This window comes from Epithele typhae (genome assembly GCF_022376455.1).
Source record: "Epithele typhae strain CBS 203.58 chromosome Unknown BXZ73scaffold_27, whole genome shotgun sequence".
NCBI lineage: Eukaryota > Fungi > Basidiomycota > Agaricomycetes > Polyporales > Epitheliaceae > Epithele > Epithele typhae.
Window position 1 is genome coordinate 218643 of NW_025954218.1, and position 20022 is coordinate 238664.

General features: G+C 56.9%; 6 protein-coding genes across 6 annotated transcripts; 5 read left to right on the plus strand and 1 right to left on the minus strand.

Annotated features, from left to right (window-relative positions):
- Positions 1-4734: 4734 nt before the first annotated feature.
- Positions 4735-5603, plus strand: BXZ73DRAFT_77911 (uncharacterized protein; the record flags this gene model as incomplete). The annotated part of the gene is made up of 4 exons (XM_048022752.1): positions 4735-4790; positions 4996-5085; positions 5133-5492; positions 5549-5603. 4 exons carry the CDS (start codon positions 4735-4737, stop codon positions 5601-5603), a joined length of 561 nt encoding a protein of 186 aa, XP_047877442.1.
- Positions 5604-7709: 2106 nt separating this feature from the next.
- BXZ73DRAFT_77912 (uncharacterized protein) lies at positions 7710-11422 on the plus strand (the record flags this gene model as incomplete). The annotated part of the gene is made up of 16 exons (XM_048022753.1): positions 7710-7892; positions 7945-8130; positions 8181-8288; positions 8349-8474; positions 8545-8654; positions 8710-8887; positions 8941-9167; positions 9235-9377; positions 9434-9490; positions 9543-9616; positions 9672-9739; positions 9795-9921; positions 9978-10136; positions 10192-10351; positions 10412-10574; positions 10630-11422. 16 exons carry the CDS (start codon positions 7710-7712, stop codon positions 11420-11422), a joined length of 2862 nt encoding a protein of 953 aa, XP_047877443.1.
- A 691-nt stretch (positions 11423-12113) lies between these two features.
- On the minus strand, positions 12114-14278 carry BXZ73DRAFT_101841 (uncharacterized protein; the record flags this gene model as incomplete). Its single annotated transcript, XM_048015029.1, has 6 exons — positions 12114-12425; positions 12487-12914; positions 12978-13031; positions 13084-13140; positions 13197-13822; positions 13884-14278. The coding sequence occupies 6 exons, from the start codon at positions 14276-14278 to the stop codon at positions 12114-12116; spliced, it is 1872 nt and encodes a 623-aa protein (XP_047877444.1).
- A 433-nt stretch (positions 14279-14711) lies between these two features.
- Positions 14712-15481, plus strand: BXZ73DRAFT_101842 (ICMT-domain-containing protein; the record flags this gene model as incomplete). Its single annotated transcript, XM_048015030.1, has 2 exons — positions 14712-14879; positions 14951-15481. The coding sequence occupies 2 exons, from the start codon at positions 14712-14714 to the stop codon at positions 15479-15481; spliced, it is 699 nt and encodes a 232-aa protein (XP_047877445.1).
- Positions 15482-15660: 179 nt separating this feature from the next.
- Positions 15661-16874, plus strand: BXZ73DRAFT_101843 (uncharacterized protein; the record flags this gene model as incomplete). Its single annotated transcript, XM_048015031.1, has 4 exons — positions 15661-16112; positions 16176-16657; positions 16711-16766; positions 16824-16874. The coding sequence occupies 4 exons, from the start codon at positions 15661-15663 to the stop codon at positions 16872-16874; spliced, it is 1041 nt and encodes a 346-aa protein (XP_047877446.1).
- Positions 16875-18848: 1974 nt separating this feature from the next.
- Positions 18849-19428, plus strand: BXZ73DRAFT_101844 (uncharacterized protein; the record flags this gene model as incomplete). The annotated part of the gene is made up of 3 exons (XM_048015032.1): positions 18849-18977; positions 19061-19309; positions 19375-19428. The coding sequence occupies 3 exons, from the start codon at positions 18849-18851 to the stop codon at positions 19426-19428; spliced, it is 432 nt and encodes a 143-aa protein (XP_047877447.1).
- Between the last annotated feature and the right edge of the window lie 594 nt (positions 19429-20022).

Here is a 20022-nt window from a genome sequence, read left to right on the forward strand (position 1 = left end):
ATATACAGCTGCGTGCAGAAAGCTTGTCCAGGCGCTGAAAAACGCGACGCGCGTCGCGAGAAATGGGAAATTAAATCGAAATGGTCGAAAAATCGCCAGCAGTGACGCGAGCGCGTTTCTTCTCCCCCTCTCCCTCGTTACAGCTGTTTCCGAAATGATTACCCGACCAACTCCGATGATACGCGAGCGCACATCACACGCGAGCTGCACGAACGCACACGAGAAAATCGAAAAAATCGAAAAATCGTCCTCGTCGCCTGCAGCCTCCGTACAACGCCTTTGTGCCCTCCAATCCACTCCATTTGTCTCTGCTTCACTCCCTATCATGCCTGGATGCTCTATCTCGCAAGATATCGAGGCTGGTGCGATCTACTCGGTTGATTCAAAGCCGGTCGTGAGTCGACCTTGCTGAAGCTCTCGGAGTGTCCACACGCTCCATGCGACGACGAAAGGACGACTACAAGGCATTAGAGTAACTTCAAAACCGCCGGATTCGTCGCTCCCCGGCCCCTGGTCCTCGAGGATTTACGATATCTCCTCCCCCACCCTTTGTTGTACCTCCACGAAGGCGTCAAATAGACTCGCCGCTGCCCGCCGTATCCTCGTCCGACTCGGGGTTTCGCACAAGAAGCTGTGAAAGGAGCCAGCTGAACGCGACGGGATCGCTCGGCATCAGTGGCACGCTCAGATCACCTCCCAGTCTTTGGCCCCACAGCTCGTGTTCGCGGACGGCTCGAGCAAGGACAAGCGAACCGTTCAAAGGCGGTATGAACGCGTTTTGAACGGGCAGCATGCTGTGGAGAGGATCTTGGCTGAGCGGCCTGCAGGTGACGCTTCTCCATCCTCCCCGCCCTCACATTGAATGGCATTTCGATCACCGCGCGGGTGCCAGATGGTGCAGGCCTCAGGCCTCAGGGTTTGGTGGATGGTGGCAGGTGCTGAGTTCTACGATTGGGCTCTCGCGGAGCCATGGTACGTCGTCTCAAGTCGTCTCGGTCCTCGTCCCGTCTCAGCAGCTGCTTTGATAGCTGCCCAAGATGAAACTGTTCCCGGCCCAAACGGTCTTCCCCTTGTCGACATTCACTGCACACACAAGAACTATGGAGTTTGGTAAGTTCCTTTGTCGGGGGGCTTGAAATTATGGGCCTGCCGCAGGTCTGCTAGTGCCATAGCGCCGACCAGCACGATGACAGTATCTCTGTCGTCCATGGATTGCAAAGGCATGTACATGCAGCGCTCGAGCAGGGAACAAGTAGAAATAGTAATGTATGTGTGCTGGCAGCCTCGCCCTCGCAGTCTCCCAATTTCCATCATTTTTCGAATTTTTTGTGGAGCTCGCGTCTGGTCGCGCACGCGCGGTGGGACTTTTTCGATTTTCCCCGAATTTTTCGGAGTGTTCGTGCGTGTTGCCGCTCGCGTATCATCGGAGTTGGTCGGGCAATCATTTCGGCAACAGCTGTAGATTCCCCCGACGGCCATAGAATGTTGAAGAGCGCATCAGGCGCGTGTTTGGGTACGATATGACGCTTTTCCGCGTCCTCAACGGCCGAGCTGACGTGTTTCGCGGCAGACTGTAGTCTAGTGGTAGTACGCGACGATCTTATCCCCGTCTGTCACCTTGGCGCCCCTTGAGCCACCCCGAGGCTGAAATCGTGCCCATGAAGCATGCGTCTGCGATGCAAGGAACTTGTCACATCTATGGCGACTGTCGAGATGGCGTTGGCGGAGGTGCAGGAGCGGGCGGGTACGTGTGCTCAAGAGAGGATGCCGCCTTCGGTGAGTGCCCCATTGATATCATGTGTCCCCCCTGTCGTCGCAGCGTAGTTATACTGTCGCTGTGATCTATGGCGTAAGACGTTTGTATGCCCAGATTTTTGTGACTACATTGGGAGAGCATCACGAAACGCGCCCGGACCAGAACTACAGATGGTCGAGGTAGGTCATGTACAGTCTGCGGAGATCATCCCTTTCTTTGTCGAACGGACAGTGTCAATTTATGACAGAAAATCGTCATGGTAGAACAGGACCGAGCATCCCAGACTGGGATGATGAGCAGTGACGAACATTTGTAAGGGGATGAACGATAGGACGTTATCATGGCTGGGCTTGGAACAGTTCTACAGTTATCATTTGTATGCGGGAGATAGAACGGAGCCGGTCGTCCACCCGGGTCGGGCTGAGCAGGGCCGGTCGTTCACTCGGGCCGAGATGAACGGGGCAGATCATCTGCAGGGGACACCATGTTCGACAATGAACATGTTCTCTGAGAGCGACAATCTGGCCTGATCGTCCTTGGGTGTATAGATGATCTGAGACGAGGTGTGCAGTGATCAATGCTGAGGTACGATATGACCATGGCTAGTTCGTGGCACAGGGATGAGATGAACATGAGCTCACTTCAAAATGATCATTTCCGGGTGGTGCAATGACCTGAAAAGACCGATTCAGATGTGCCGAAATGTTTCGCTGTTGCCGGTCGACCACAAACACCCATATATGCGCAAAATCCGGTATTATTCAGGTCTATAAAGCATGGGAGGTACAATATGGATGCGAACGAGCGAGAGACAGATGATAACAGTGACACTGGGGCGACAGCAGCAGGGTTATTCTAACTGAGGCAGGGAAATCTAATGGGCATGACTGTGTGCTATGAACTTCAGATACGACGACAAGGGAGACTGTAGCAGACAGAAACACGGGTGAGCCGCACCTGTGCCTCACCCACACCCACTCCGGATGGTGATGGCTTCGAACGATGACGCCACGCGCACCGCCGGGTAGTTCATGGGCAACTCGATGGCAGGGTGAGTCCACCCCGGAGCGCAGCGACACCCAACGAATCTCGAGCCGACGGCAGAGTTCGTCGCGCGCGTGACACGCTGGTGGAAGCCGGCCGGGCAGAGCGAGGACGAGGCGGAGCCGGCCCACGCCCTTGTGGTTTTTCACGGCAGGTTGATTGGGACGCTGATGACGGCGTTGCTCGGGAGCCGGAAGGTGCGCGCGAGCAGGGGTGCCATGCTCGTAGGCCGGTGCTTCAGCGGATCGATCCCGGTTTTCGAGCTGAACGGGTGGGAAAAGGGTGCATTGGTGAGCGATACGAGCACAACACATCTCGACAGGGAGAGAAATGGTGACTCATAACAATCTCATATCGCTATCATTACAGCGAAGGCGGCCTCTGGGTCAGCACCCATGACATCGTCGCGTGCCTCCGCAACGGGCGAGAAGATCTTTCTGTCGTCACTCGTCAGCTCACAGGCGGAAAGATCGCATGAGCAAACCAGCACATACCGGGAAGACATCGCAGTACTGGAACATTGTGTTGCCTTTCATGGCGGTGACAGCGAGGCTGAACGACGTTGTGCAGTGATTCGGAATGCAAGAGATAAAGTATTACTCACCATACTTCCAGGTCTCTGCCATACTCGACGATGGCTCGGTGATGTGCAGGGCAACCCGGGGGTCGCGCTAAGGGTTGAAAGTCGTCGATGGCGAAAGGGTGGCTTGAGCGAGGGTATTGATGGGGAGATGCGGCGGTAAGAGACAAGGGGGAATAGTGCGAAAGAGAACGGGGCTGGGAGTGTGAAACGGCGGAGCGCGAGCGCAGATCTTGGGCGACAGGCGGTGCGCGCGAGGACGAGGCGAGACCGTGCGATGAGGATGTTGATGCGGACCTATGGGCACGGTAGGCGGTCGAACCGCGGCGTGGTGAAAGACATGCGCGATAGCGACTTCGAGGGTACGGAGGGCGGCGCCGGCGAGCGCTGGAGGCTGGAAGTCCGGGTCGTCTGAGTTGCGCGCATCTTTACATAGCATGCGCGCGGACGTAGTTGGATGGATACGATAGGAAGGGGGGAAGAGGGGGAAGACGCCAAAGAAAGAATGAAAGGCGTACTCAAAGAAACCGACGAATTATGATGTCTCCACATGGGCTGCTTCAATGTGAGTCGTGTTGCCGTTGGTATGAGTCCGTTTGGGCGTGTGGCCGGAAGCAGGCAGCCGCACAATCGGCAGTGCGCTTTTCAGGCCGAGGTGCCTTGTGTGCATGAGGTGCTAGTCATGATGGTGGTATAGAGGGAGGATGGGGATGGAGAGGAATCAATTCAAAGCTGTGGATGGGTCGTCAGCGGTGGAGAGTATCGTGAGGCTGAGGTACTGTACAGTGGCAGATTTAAGGTTGAAACTCCCCCAGAACGTGCTTGGCATTTCGTTGGGGACGGGGATAAGAAGTGCAGCTATTGGCGTATAGAACGAACGTTGACATGAGATGAAGGAGAAAGCGGGGCTGGCTAAGCGCGCACGCCAGTCCGTGTCGTGTCGCGTCGCGCGCGCGGGCAGGCGCTAGTTATTCTGAACGGCTCCTCTCCGACTCTCACCCTCACTATCCACACCGTGTGTATATGCAGTATCCGAAGCCTAATCGAGCGTTCCAGATCGTGTGCGTCACATGGAAAGTGGTATATGGACCTCGCAGACGAGCTGCATACACAGAAGAGGATGATTGGCCGCCGGCCGGTGAGTCTTGCGTTTTGGGAGACGTCTCGTGAGGATATCGGTGGTTGCATGCCCGTGTCACTGTGCTGTGCCCGGCGTGTGCGTGCGTATGCCCTTGGGTGGCCTTGGCAACACCAGCACTTATGCGCCCACAGTCCTTCAGAAAGGGCAGGAGTTGTGTCTCTACAGTATGCTGACCCATTGCTCTCGGTTACTAGCTTCTCGGCTACACCTCTCATGGCGAAGCTTGAACAAGTCCCGGGCCATTTTGCAAAGGAGGCTGGGAGTGATTGGTGCGTCTTCCTGGTGCTCGCGGCTCGCCATCCTCCTCTAATCTTAAACTCTGTGCTTCGAATAGTTCGTGGTCTCCCATGTCCGACACCCTTCCTCCCTCGACACGCCCGTGCCTTTCATATATCCACAACAATACGCGGGATAGTGGTTCATCGCGGCCCCCAATCGCGGTCGTGTCCATCGCACCACGTGGGTTCTCAACAGGCTCGCGATCGCTGCCACTTCCTCCGCGAGTGTGAAGGAGCACGAGGTTGGGCGCGGTATGGCCCACAGTTCCGCTACGTCGAGTCCCCCGTGTGCTCTCCTCTCGCGGTGACCCCGGCTCACCGACCTTATCGCAGGGCCCGGGTTTACACGTCCCCGCGCACGCGCATGCGCCGGCCGCGCCGCCCAGCGATTCGCCCCATGCGTGCGGGAAGGGCAAGCCTCTGCAAGCCTGCTATCGCGCAGCCGCAGCACAAGAGCCAGAAGCCGGCGTTTCTCGTGCCTTTTGAGGTGTTCTATGATGCGCTCACGTACGCGCGTACGCTCAAGGGCTGGCCGCACGAACCGCCGCAGAAATCCGCTGCGCTCACGCAGGCGCCGCAGCGCCAGCAGGAGCACGTCGCCGCCATGGTCGAGCGCTGGCTGGGCCCTTCCCTGCCAATGATTCAGATCTTCTGCCGTTCCACGCCCTCTGTCTCTCATAATCACACCCTCAGGTATTCGTTCACGCATGTTCTCTCGCCCTGTTCTGCCGGTTTTGTCTGCACTTCAGTCCTTGTCTCGGTCAGCCTCAGCTCGTTGAAGCCTCTTCTGCATCTCATAGATGAATCCGCGCGCGAGCATGCTGCTTGTAGTAGCACTTGCAATCGTAAACTGTAATACTTGATTGCAAGTACGACATCGACCAGGTTTTGGCCGCATCAAGAGTCCGTGTGAAATGCCTCATCCATTGGTGAAAGGATTGGGGGCTATTCTAGAGTAGAAGAGCGAAGATGTAGGCACAGAGAAGAGGAATCCGTCTTGAAGCACCAGGCAGACGCTGCCTGAAGAGCCTGCGACGCGCATTAGATCACGTGGTATCTGGTACTTCCCAGTCACTGGGGCTTGATCAGCAGCCGATCGTCAAATGGTCGTTTACTGATCATCTAATGTTCTGCACTCAGTGTCCCCGCGTTCATTTGCACATTGACAGATCTAATAATTGTCAGGTAGATTACAAAATGATTGAAAATTTTCAGCTCAAGACAATAGTTGATCACATTTCGTCTACTCGACGAACCATGATCATGCGTTATATCGATGACGAAAACAGTTCATGCCGTGATCAACGAGCGCTTTGGAGATCGTGCCCGTTCTATCTCGCGCGCGTTTCGTGATGAGTCCGTGGTGGTTCACGGTGCAGCTCGCGCTCTCACAGGCGCTGCCGTCCTCGCTTCGTGCTCCCAGCTTCATTGTCACGAGGATGCTTCAAGTCCTCATTACGCGGAACAGTTGGTTGGGTGGTAACGAGCTGGAGGGCTCTCATAAACCCATAGATAGAGGGGGATGTACAGTACTTGTAGGATGTACATGCCTTCCAGTTTCGCCTTGCCATTCGAGTGTTCACCCAGCCCTCCGAGCGACACCTGTTCAATAGGCACCTGTTACTTATGCGAAACTTGAGAGGCCGTCTGGAATCAGGGACCATGTGGTTGCGCCCACGATTCTGGAAGTAGGCTCCGGTCACGGGGAGTACATGACGTCTTCGGTGTGGCGCAGGAGACGTCAAACCGCCCAAGAACTCACCCATAAGAATATATTCAGCTTCCTATACATCGTCAGACACGTTTCGAGGGGTGGCAAGGTGGCAGACGGGTCGTGTACCACCACCAGACCACAGTCTGCCGCGAAACACGTCAGCTTGGCCGTTGAGGACGCGGAAAAGCGTCATACCATACCCAAACACGCGCCTGATGCGCTCTTCAACATTCTATGGACGTCGGGGGGATCTAACGAGGGAGAGGGGGAGAAGAAACGCGCTCGCGTCACCGTTGGCGATTTTTCGACCATTTCGATTTAATTTCCCATTTCTCGCGACGCGCGTCGCGTTTTTCAGCGCCTGGACAAGCTTTCTGCACGCAGCTGTATGTCCAGGAGTGTCACGGTTTGCCACGTCCATGTGCCCCAAGTTTCCTGGAAAATCCAGATATCGATGTCACACCCTCAGTACTGCGTACGTGCGTAGCGGTGCTAGTAGCGGCTGGCGTCGACGTTGCTGAGTACTGACTGAGTATACTGAGTTACAGTACTCGAGTTGAGTCGATCAGATTCTCGTGTCTCGCACAGGCGCCAGATGAAGACGTGGACATCCAGGCGCTTTTGGCCTGAACCTTGCTCGATTGCCTCTGTATCATCCTCCCGCAGCGGGTACGTTCTCGATCCTGGAATTCACTGAGCTAATTTAGGGCCTCACCGAGAGATCCGAGTACGTGACACGTACATGGGTACCTGCACAGGTGAACGTGTGATTCCTCGGTTACCAACAGTTGTGCAAAGCAGCGGCCATCATGTTCGAAGAAGTACACTGTTGACCGCTGTGAGAGAACCATAGCAGTGCTGCAGGCGTATTGTCTCTGCCCTTATCTCCTCCTTTCACTAGCTAAGGTCTTTGTTATAGAACGAATACGCCAACGGCGGCGAGCTTGAAGGAGTGCCAGGTGTCTCATTGCCAGCCGGCGCCCTTCACTTTGATTAGTCCGGCATTCTGGTCAAGCTCTGAGTTTCCAGGCTCTTGGGAGTCGGACATCCGGTATCAAACCCAGATTTCCTTTGCATCAGGCTGCGCCAGAAACGATGGAGTTAGAACTTGGATGTCGCGAGGAGGGGAGGATATGCTACCCATGCTGATCATTGCCGACATCCTTTCTCTCCTCCAGGTGCTCGTGAGGCTCAGTATGCTGCCTCTTCTCCTTCTGGCCGTCCTTCCGCTCTTCGTTTGCTTTAGCGTACACGCTGCTTCCTTCGCTCCTGCCAGCATCCCTCTTGCAGTCCGCGCTCCCTACGTCAACGCCTGGCAGAACTCGACGAATGGATCGGCACCAATCTCCAATTCGTGGGCCAAGTTCTGGTCTCAAACGGTACGCCTTGTTTGTTTTGCGGATGTTTTCCCTTCTCGAGCATGAAGGGCAGGGCCCGGACCTGGGTTGGAGAGGCTATATTCGAATCGACAGGACAATGTACGTCTGGATGGGCGACGACCCCGACTCTTCGGCGTTGGCAAACATTACTGCTGTGCAAGTCACTCCAACAAGAAGTATCTACACCATGCAAGCGGGCCCGATGAGCCTCACAGTCACCTTCCTTTCCCCTCTCGAGGTACGTTGCTGTCGTCTTTCACGCATCTCACACGTCTTACGCGCCCCAAGCCTTCCGACTGGGTTAGGCAGTCCATTCCTCTGTCATACGTAGCCCTGGAGGCGACCGCGAATGACAACGCAGCCCACACCGTGCAAGTATACAGCGACATCACAGCCGTCCGTGCGTCCCTTTGACATCGCCACATGGGTGTTTGTTGACGCGCTGCGACCTGCCAGGTGAATTGGACCTCGGTGACGACGAGCAGCAGCCTCTACCACGAAGTCGACTTCATCACCCCAGTACCCTTCACAGAGTTAAGCGACCGCGCGATGGACGGACGCGCGTTCTACGCGACAGCAGCAGTGCGTACAGTTGCTACCAAGTTCGACTCGCGCGTCGGCGCCGGATATTTGACCTCATCTCGCCTATCAGGTACCGAGCCTCTCGTGGCAGATCGAAGAGGATCAGAATGTTCACGACAACTTCAAGACCGACGGCCGTCTTCCCAACACTGTCTTGGACACCCAACCACCCGATGGGCTGTAGGTTGCATGATTGATGTTTGAGCCATTCAAGTCGCCAACTCGTTTGTTACAGGGATCATCTCGTCTTCGGCCTCGCCATCGACCTGGGCACAATCAGCAAGACTTCGCAGCCTGTGTCCTGGGTGGTGGGGAACCTCCGCAATCCGACTATCCTGTATGTGACACCCACCGGAGAGACCGAAGACCGAGTCCCTTACTACACCACGCAATACTCGTCTGCCGCCGATGTGGTACGTGCCGCGTACTGAGCCACAATCGCACCCTGCTGACGTGATCCGCGCAGATCGACGCGTTCACCACCGGCTATTCGGATGCTCTCGCGCGCGCGATTGCGCTAGACGACAGAATCACGGGAGACGCGGGCAAGATCTCGTCCGAGTACGTTGACTTGGTGTCGCTCAGCACGCGTCCGACGCTTGCAAGTCTCGACATCACCGTTTCTCAGAACGCAGATGGTAGCGTGAACGCGTCGGACGTGATGGTCTTCATGCGCGACGTTGGCACCTCGTCGTACGTAGTTCCTCTTCGCCTCTCGCCTGCCAGATCATCTTGTTCATTTTGTGGACGATTATTCTAGGCGTATCAACCTTGTCGAGCGCATGTACGCCTCGTTTCCGGCGTTCCTGTATCTGAATGCGTCGCTCGCTGGCGCCATGCTGCAACCGCTGCTGCAGTCACAATCACAGAAGACGTTGCTTCCTTATGCGGTACAAGATCTCGGTACGCGATCCCATCGTCGGACTGTCGCGGACTCAAAAACCGATTGATTTGCTCAGGCTTGCAGTACCCCATCGCTTCGGGGGGTCAGGGAGGGCAGTCCGAAGGCGTGGAAGGTGTGACCACAACGGTCCTCTTTCGGCCCCATCTGACCTTATATTTTTGCAGAGACCGGGAACATGCTGATCATGATGTACGCGCACGCCAAGGCTTCTGGCGATGGCACGCTGCTCGCGCAGAACGTACGTTCAGCATTTCTCTGGGTTCCCCTCGCGTTAATGCTACACGTCTGTGCAGTACCATCTTGCCAAGAAGTGGGCTGACTACCTTGTGTCGAACAACAACGCCGTCCTCACACCCAATCAGTGTGTTGTTTCTGTTTGTGCGGCGACAGAAAGTGAATGACCGATCGTTACTCAGAGTGTCTGCCGATGGCGTGAAAGCAGCCAACACAACAAACCTCGCGATCAAAGGTATCATCGCAATAAAGGCCATGGCTGAGATCAGTCGCGTGTTCGGCGCGCTCGGCGACGCAAACATGTACGACGTACGTCTCTCTCCTCACCTGGTCATGTTGCTTGTTTTCTCACCGGAATTGTTCAGAGCAACGTGACAGCGATGGTCCAGACATGGACGTCCCTTGCGACGTCCAACGACTCTAGCGGGCGTATTCTCGGACAGTACGGAAACTCGGGCTCATGGGCGCTCATGTACAACCTTTACCCCGATGTGCTGCTGGGGACAGGCGTCGTCCCGCAATCAGTCAGTACCGCTTCTGCGTTTCCCGGACAGAGTCTCTGTAGCTCAATCTCCGCAGCTTCTTGCTAGCCAGACGCAGTACTACAAGTCACTACTTCAGACCAACGGTGAAGCCCCCCAGCTGTTTTCCCTCCATGAATCATTTCTGAACACCGTTCCGTCAGATGGGACCTACGGACTCCCTATCACTTCGACACCAAACAGCCCGTGCAGCTTATGTACGTTCTATATCATCTTTACTACCTCTGCTGCGCTTTGTTTTGATTGATGTCATTTAGCCTGGCTTTTGTTCACTAGCGCCACTCTCTCCGAAAGCGACACATCGACCAGAGACTCCATGATTTCCGGGGCATGGAATCGGACCTCCTACAACGGTGTTGTGGGTTCGATGCCCGACGACTATCAGTGCACGACAGGGGCCGGCATGAGTGGCGCGGCAGGGTATGTTACGACCGGCCTTGTATGCGCGCTACAAGTATTGACCTCAACTCCGAAGGCCTGCACTGGGCGCAATGTACGCCCATCTCGCCCTGAACGTGGTGAACAGCTCTTTCATCAACGTTCCGTTCAACGGCTCCGCCGGAAGCACGGACTCCGGGATTGACAATGGCAAGTCCAGCGTTGGCCCCATCGTCGGCGGTGTTGTCGGCGGCGTCGCGGTCCTCGTCGTCGCGGGCGTTCCCTTCTGGTATTTCCAACGGCGGCGACGCCCCCTCTCCGACGTCGTTGTCGACCTAAACGGCTGCGCCACACCGCAACTCTCGCAAGCGCACTCCGAAGGTAGCTTGCCACCATCCATGATGCCCCACCCGTCCCCCCTCAGCACCGAACCGTACCCCCTTCCCGACGGCCAGTCTTCGGTCGAGGCGCAGATGTCACTCCTGAGCTCTCCCGCACAGTCGCCCCAAAGCGCGACGGGGAGTCCCCCGGCGTACGTCTCCAAAGTCTCGGAGGGAGTCTCCCCACCCAGGCTCGTGCCGAACCGCCGCCCTGCGCCACCGCCCCCGACGGCCGGACGATACTCGAAAGCGCGCGAAGCTGCCAGGCCACACCAGGCGCAGAAATACGTCGTAAACGCCTCCGCCGGGCTGGACCCTGACTCGATTTCGCCGGACGGCCTGAGCCGGCGGGCGCTCGCGCCGCATTTGGAGACGGACTGGGAGGATGGCCAGTCGGCCACGTCCGGCGGGGGGGTGTCGGTCCTGCGGGAGGAGGTCGAACGCCTGCGGGCCGTCGTGGAGGAGCTCCGCGAGCAGAGGCTTGCCCCGCCGCCTCGGTATGATTCGTAGGAGTGGCTGGTGATCGCGTTGCTTGCCCGGACATCCATCGTGACTGGAGGTCGTCGTTGTTCTGTACTTATTTTTTTCGCTATCGCGGGCACTGTCTTCGCCCTTCGCACTTTTGACAACGGTGTGCGAGCGGTTTGGACCGCTGGGAGGACGCGGGCTGTTGGACGTTCCAAGTGGCTTCGAAGTCGGTGAGAGTGCCCTTGAACTGTTGGAGCGCGATGCCGAGCTGACCAGTCGGTCGCTTGATGGCAGTCGTCGTGAACCTGCGCGGTATTTGACAAATAAGGCGTTCGAACCATTGTACACATGTTAATTCGACGAAGGGCCGAACCAATGGTACAGCGATACGACGTATACACCAGGAGGAGAACCATGGTACTATGCGGCGCGGCTGGTGCGCATGCCACGAAACAGGAGCACCGTGACACGCTAACTTCCCAGAGAGCGAGGACGGTGGCGACGCGCGCGACGAGGGAGAGGAGGTCAGGAGGCGGCCGGTGCTTCGTCAGGTTCGGTGGAGTGAAAAGATATGCGCAGGGAGTCGATGGCATGTCGTCTGGCCGAGAGAGTGCGCTTCCACCTGCGACGCACAGAGGGTGGTCAGTGATAGCATCGCAGGTGACCCGCATCACACCGCCTGCTCAACAAGCTTGATCCTTCGTATTTCCTCGTGGTACATACCAATGGCTGCTCAAGGTAGTATCCATGGTAGCATTTTCAACCGCTCCACCATCATGGGCTTCGGCGGATCCAACCGCAGTGTCGGTTGAGTCGAGCTGATGGCGGCTCCCAGCACCTCTTTCATCGCCTCGATCAAGCGGTCCTTGATAGCCTGCAGGATGTCGGTCGACAACCCGGGCGGAGGGTGCCAAGGGAAAATGGTTGGGTGCGTTCCTGGGAGAACAAAGTCGAGGTTCGTGGATCCACGGTGTGCGATCAGTTGAGAGAGGAGGTCGCAGCAAAAGCAGCTCCTCTTTCCGACACCTATGGCAATCTCCTCATTCTAATTGCAAGAATGTCAACGTCGTGAATCTAGCGCCGGCGGGTGCGAGAAGGACTCGTACCTCGAGAACCTCCTTCACTAGATCCGAGGCCTCTTTCGACAGTTCCGCGGAGGGTGTCGCCGAATCCGGGTTCTCATGCACAGACAGTGCGCGCGCCATGAGCGCAGACTCGGCATGCACGCTTGCAGTATTGACGCGTTCAACTGCATCGTCCAACACTTGTTGGAGCTTTGCAGACTCAATGTCGAATCCCTCCCTCTTCAAGACGGCTTCGATGTCCTTCCGAAGACTGTCAATGAAAGGTCCCGATGCATCATCCAATGGCGCAAGATACCCATCGTTCACAAGTACAGCCTCCACGCGCGGATGGTCGACCGGCGACGACAGCGTCATAAAAATGTCGACGATGTCGTCGGGGATGACAAGAGCCTTGAGATGCCGGACGAGGGGGTCCTCACCCTCCCCATCGTCGGAGAACGCCTCCGCAACTAAATATTATGATTGAAAGTCAGCGAGGGATCCAGAAAGTGGAAGGTGGGGGCGAGTCTTACCCTCTTGCTCCAGTTCGAGGGCAGACTCGAAATCTGAGGCAGTAACATCGTCGCCTGAGATTGTCATAACGGATGCATCGACTATACCATCCGGACGACAACACACCTTGTCCAAAGGTTTGACCGGCGCTCGTTGAATGCTGGTTCTTCCCGTAGATGAGGCCTGAATGGAGGAGATCAGCGCGGCTGTACAACAAGGCGCTACCGCGACTTACGTACCCTCCAGGTTAGAATACTTAATTTTGCGCGCCCTATTCAACTCTTCCTTGATGCTGCCTGCGACGATATGCTCGAGGACACCGCTTCCAACGAGATACTTCAACAACCACATTGCACGCTCGAAATCCAGGAATAGTTGTGCAGTGACGGTTTCCTCCTTGACTGCCTTCAATACTCTCTCCATGGTGTCGACGGAATTCCAAAGGAGCTGAGCCCAGCTCGCCGCGTTCTCCCTCGTGACCGGATAGGAGTCGTAGTCTGAGGCGGCTGGTCGAGAGGGATCCATGCAGAGTCCTCCATCTTCGAGGTGTGATTGCAAGAAGCTTGGCATGGGAACCACTGTTCCCGTCTGAATGTTTGGCAACTTGGTCGTGGCATCGAGAAGCTTGTTGTAAATGAAAGCTGCGGGATGTAGTCGTTCATCGTCTCGGACTTTGTCAAGGCCAGGCCACATGGTTCTGCCGAGCTCGATACGGGATGCCAGCTTGATACAGCAACGATGGGCAATGAAAGCCAAAAGAAGGACGCGATGCGCGCCGTCTAAAGGACCAGGAGTGCGTGTGACGTAGAACTGGGCCACGTTCACAACGTCTTGAATGTGTTGCTCAGGCTTGACTTTGAATCCCCTGTCCACAGCGGTCAGGCCCACCGTCGTCAAACCGCTATGATACACAAGAAAGAACGCACTTCTGCTCGCACCGCAAAATATGAAGCATGGCTTGGTAACCGTGGGTTCTATTGCCCAGAAAGGGGGGAGAAGATGGGCCAGGAGAGAGATGGGCGGTGGCGTCTGCGCGCTGAGAGAGGTTGCGAGAGAGAAGCACACCGATCTCTTCACGAGTTCTGCGGCCAGTGATGGCGACACCCTTGGCTCCCACCGGATCGTTCTCATCTCCGGTGGCCAGGATAAAGGAGGTGCTGTGCCATACGCCGACTTTGATTTCGGTTTTGATCTTGTTATATGTCCTTGTTGATTTGTTGTAGAACTTGACCCTAACGGCGGGACGAGCCAAGTGGAGAACGGTGGTGATGAAGGCGATTTGAGATTCCAGGGCGCGGAAACTGGGGGCAGAGTCTGACATGGTTTATGATGGATATCCACCAACGAGACGGGAATGGAACGTCGGGACTCGGTGCGCAGATCAGGTCTACGTGACCGTCACGCCACCGTTAACAGCACGAATGCCTCTAGCTCTCCCAGCACCCTCGGCGAGTCGGCGACCTAGGTGCTGTTCCTTTGGCCAATCTCTCAGTCGTGCCCCCTCAATCCCCACAGCTACGCTCGCAGCCCAGAATGATAGATTTAGATTGCCGCACCCAGAGCGCCATTCAAACTCGTTAATAGCTGACGTCAGATCTTGCGAAGACTATCCTTATTTGAGCTTCACACTCGCGTCCGGCTCGTCTCGTGACATACTTTGTCGTATCAATAGCATCCGTGGCAAATGAAGAGGGTACATGTCTCCACGTCCCACTTGACCTTCTGCTCCCCCCACTCACCGTTCTTCGCCTACAATGTCTTTCCTCGCCGTCCCCATCATAACGACGCCTTTACTGAAGGTCCCACTATTGGTCTCCAGTGCCTTCTTCACCTACTCTGGCTTCACACCCCCAAGGGCCCATCCCCGGAAAGATGAGCGTGACCGAGCAGTCAGGACGGACATCAACACGGCCACGATACCCGTCCTTGCAGCTATTAAGGCAAGCACTTCCAGCTCTTAAGTCTGCCGTGGACGACTGTAACACTCCTACAGCTGTCCATGTGCGGCCTCGCGCTTACCGAAGCCGCCCTAATCATCACAGACACCTTCCCCTCCACCCTCTCCTCCTCCCTCCCGCGACCCGCGGCGCCCCTCGGCCTCGACGGCCTCTCCGTCGCGGGTTGCCTGCTCGCGACCGCCGGCGGCGCCCTCCGCATCTGGTGCCACCGCGCCCTCGGCCGGTTCTTCACCTGGCCCGTCGCGCTCGTCGACGACCACGCGCTCATCACCTCCGGCCCGTACGCCTACGTCCGCCACCCTGGCTACTCCGGCTTCGTGCTCATCGTCGCGGGCAGCGTCGCGCTCCACGCGAGCCCGCGCTCGCTCTTCGTCGCGTCCGGGCTTGGGACGTCGCTCGCGGGCCGGCTCGCGGCCGCGGGGAGCACGGCGTTCATGCTGACGATCGCGACGATGCTGCTGCGGAGGATGGGGAAGGAGGACGAGGTGCTGAGGAAGGGGTTCGGACGCGAGTGGGATCAGTGGGCCGAGCGGACGCCGTGGTTCGTGTTCCCGGGCCTGTACTGACCGCTTTCCGGGGAGCAGGCGAGCATCAACAGGTGGAAAGAGAGACTGTACTCATGAGAAAACAACTGTAAAGAGGTCTGGTAGAAGTTGGAAAAGAGCATGCGCCAATCCAGGTGCTCCGCCAGATATCATTGCATTTGGACAGTGGCGTGACCGTCACGCATACCTGATTGCCGCCAATGAGCTTGGGGGAAGAGCTCGAGCAGATCGAGATGTCCGCGACCACATCATCCTCGTCTCACTTGATATCCATACTAACCGGCTACTCGTCCGGACCCACTCCCCCTCACATCCTGCGATCCCACATCGCCTTCATCACCACCTTCTTTGATTTGGCTCGCCCCGCAAAGGTACCTGGCGTCAAACCATACGATAAGAAGACATATGACAAAAAGGCTGGCGTGTGGCATAGCACCTCCTTCATCCTGGCCACCGGGAATGAGACGACTGGTCGGGTGGAAGCCAAGGTCATCGCCCTGACGGGCCGCAGAACTCGCCATGAGATCAGTGCGCTTCTCTCTCGCGACGTCTCCCAGCGCGCAGACGCCTCCCGTACCTTTCCCGGTCCCTTTGAGGGCTGTGTGGACGACGGCTATGAAGTCATGTATGATGTCTTGTTCGGGATACAGAAGTAAGTACGTGTTTTGTATATCGCCGCATTTTGACGACCACGGGCTGAACACCGTTCTCAGAGATTTCGCTGTCACGTACGAGACGTTGTGAACGTGACCCAGTTCTTCATCGGTTGCACTCCGGCCCCATTCCATCGCACGCTTCTCTTGGCCTTCATTGCCCATCGCTGTTGTGTCAAGCTTGCCTTCCGTATCGAGAACGGTAGAAACATGTGGGACCTTCTCGACGACAACGATGAACGACAACATCCCATAGCTTTCATCCACAACGAGATGATGAAGGCCACCGACACCCTGTTCATCCCGACTGACACGTTCATTCCCATACCACGCGTCCTCCAATCAGACCTCGAAGGCGGAGGACTCTACAAGGATCCGTCTCGTCCAGCCGCCCCGGGCTACGACTCCTATCTGGTCACGAGAGAGAACGCTGCGAGCTGGGCCCAGTTGCTTTGGAAATCCGTCAACACCATGGAGACAGTTTTGAAGGCAGTCAAGGAGAAAACCGTCACTATAAAATATTCCTGGATTTCGAGCGTGCAATGTGGCTGCTGAAGTATCTCGTGAAGAGCGGTGTCCTCAAACATATCGTCTCAGGCAGCGTCAAGAAAAAATTGGATGACACGCGCAATGTAAGGTGTTCTCAGCTGGAGGTACGTTCACTGTGGTTTCGTTTTGTGTACATCCGCGCTCATCTACACCCTTGCCAGCCATCATCCGTGGAGGAACAAGAAACCAGCGAATGCCGGTCAGATATCTGAACGAGGTGCGTTCGCGTCCATTGCTTTACTCGACGTATCCCTTACGACCATCTCAGGCGACGATGTTCCTGCCTCAGGAGTTGAGTCGTCCCTCGAAGGGAGGTGTCGTTCCTCGAAGGGGATGAATATGTGAGACTCGCCCCGCCTCCCATCCGCCAAATCCCACACTGAGCTCAACCATAATGTTCAGCTGCGGAGGCATCTCCCAATAACGGGGAGGACGAAGACGTACTTTTCCGCCACCTTAAGACTCTCTTCATCCCGATGATATCGTAGACGTTTTCATGAAGTTGTCGTCGCCGATCGACCTCCTCAAGTGACGGCTGTAGTTGTGGACACTCTTGCGCCGTCGGATAATCGAGCGAGCGAAAAGGCTGCACTTGGAGGGCCTCTCGCGCCGCTGGATGCTGCGCCGGGAGCTTTCGTTGATAGTCTTCGGAAGGACATTGAAGCCGTCTTGGAGCAGAAGAAATTCAACATCGACACTGAAGAGCTCCAGAAAGCCTGAACGGTGCAGCCAAACGCGTCCAGACTGCGAGCGTGCATGCCGATCTGGCTCATGGCGCGCGCACTGTCCATGCATGAGAACCCGGCCGGCGACACCCTCCAGACAGCTGTCGAAAAGGTCGGATCTGTGAAGGAAGTTCTCGAGGTACGAGCCTTCTCGCACCGCGGCGCCAATTCACGACGTGACCTTCTTCAATTAGAACGAGGAGATCGCATAGGTGTCAGCAAGAAGAGCTGCTTCTGCTGCGACCTCCTCGCTCGACTCATCGCAGAACGTGGATCCAAGAACCTCCGGTTTGTCCTCCCAGGCACACACTCGACTATTCACCCTTGGTCCCTCCGCTCGGACTGCCGACCGACATCCTACAGGCCATCAAAGACCGCTTGATCGAGGTGGGAAAAAGGTGGTGGAAGCCGCGATCGATACTGAGGTCGGCTCGACACAAGCGACACCGTTACATTCTACCTCCGAATTGCCCCCGCCGGTTCTGGCCTGAATGAAGCCCCAAGGCTCCCAAACCCAAGGGCCGTAACTAATAATTTGTAACTATAATGAGCCAATGCAAGTGGTCCAAGCTTATAGAGCACAGTGACGCCGGTCAAGTAGGCACCATCACAGCTCTGAGCTTCCCGCGATGCCGCCACCGACCGTCGTCTGCGCGTCGTAGGTTCATATCTTGGGCTGGGAGGTAGGCCATCGACCCGCCACGCACATCGTCTTGTCTCATCTCCAAGTCCTCCTGCTCGGCAGATCCGAAGGCACAGAACCCGACCCGGAAGCACCGGCTTCCTGCTCCCTCGCTGCGGACGTCGGCGCCGTCCTCGTTTTCCCGGCGCGCATTCACAGACCGCTGCTACGCGAGGAGGTGCACCTCGCAGAGCCCGCGAAGGATGCGAGCCACTCTGTGGGGGTGCGGCGGAGAATGGTGCATTGAAGCCTGGTCGCGACCGGGTAGACTGTCTTTGAGTCGGAGGCACCGCGCACAGGCCGCAGACGGCGATGGCATTGGTCGGTGAGCTTTGCTGGAAACGACGGCCGGCACAGAAAAGCCCCGGGATGGACACGCCGAGATCACGAGGGGGGTACCGTGACGATAGTGGCCAACAAGCCGTATTGGAGGCTCCGACGCATGGGAGCTGCAGGTGCGCTCTGTCGTTGTGGACAGATATAGGATGGCGCTTCAAAGCTTCAGGCCCGACGTCAACTGAACGCCGGTCTTCTCCCGGTGTCGGAACGGTGTTCTTACTCACACTTCAAACGGTCATGCAGGTGCGTCGGGCTCGGGGATTGCTCCAGACGACGTGCTTGCCCTTAAGTGCGGCGAGAGGATCCCGCTCGCTTAGAATGCGGCATGGAGTACACACAGCCTTGAGCATGCTATATAGCGTCGAACCCTCGCGACTCAAGCTCAGCACCACCTCACCTCGACATTTTCTCTACTTTCGATAGTACTCACATTAAAAACCATGAAGACCCTCTTCGTCCTCGCCTCCCTCGCGCTCTCCGCCCTCGCCCAAAGCGCGACCATCATCTCCCCCGCCGACGGCTCGACCGTCACCTCTGGCGAGACCATCGTCGTCGACGTCCAGCAGGAGGTCAGCCCTCACGCGCACGGGCGGGCCCGCCTCTCCAACCCGCGCGTCCCTCCCTTGATCGACACTGACCAAGGCTCCGACAGAACTCATCTAGCGACCTCGTCGAGGTCGCCGTCGTGCTCGGCCTTCAATTCTGCCCCTCCAACGACTGCGCGGCGGTCACCCCCGGCCAGCCCGGCGTCGGCACCGTGCTCTTCAGCGGGCCGTTCGCGCCCGTGCACGACCCCGCGCCGCCGTTCAGTTTCCACCAGAACTTCACGGTCGAGATGCCAGAGTTCCTCACGCCGGGAAGCCAGATGATCTTGACGCTCACGCATCTGCAGCTGGTCGGGGTGAGTGCGCTCCGTTGGTGGTGCGCGTGGTTGACGGTATGCATGAGCTGACGCGGGTGGGACAGGCGGTCAAGGTGGCGGTCCTTGAGCAAAGCGGGATCGTCCTTAACATCGAGTAGGAGCGTGTTCGAAGGACGCTTCGTGTGTAGTCGTACGTGGAGCGATTGTTAAAGTGAGCAATCGAGTGAGATAACAAGTTGTGCCCGGGTACAAAACGAGACGTCAGAGTACAACATAGGAGCATGGTATAAGATACACAACCGTAGATCGTCTGGCAAGCAGGCTAGAGAATGTTGTCGACCTCGTCGTCGTCTTCGTCTGACGACGAGTCCATAATGCTGTCCTTCGTGACGTTACCCACGTGGGCGTCGTCGTCGCTGTTCTCCTCAATGGGGCTCGGGCGTGCCTTTGCTTTGGGGGCCTTCGGTTTTGGGGGTGGCGCTCTGTCGCAGAGTGGCGTTAGTCCCACATGGACAGCTCAGCAGAGACGGCGACGAACCGTGGTCGGCCCCTGGCTTTGGGTTTCGGTGTGGGCACACGATCTTCCTCCTCTTCGTCATCATCACCGTCACCGTCATCGCCGCCGTCGGGACCGTCCTCCTCTTTTTCCTCTTCGTCCTCGCTAATAACGATGGGCTGTTTGATCTGCGCTGTCGTCTTCTTTTTGGACTTCTCAGCACTACGAATAAGAAGTCAGCACGTTTACGCTCGAC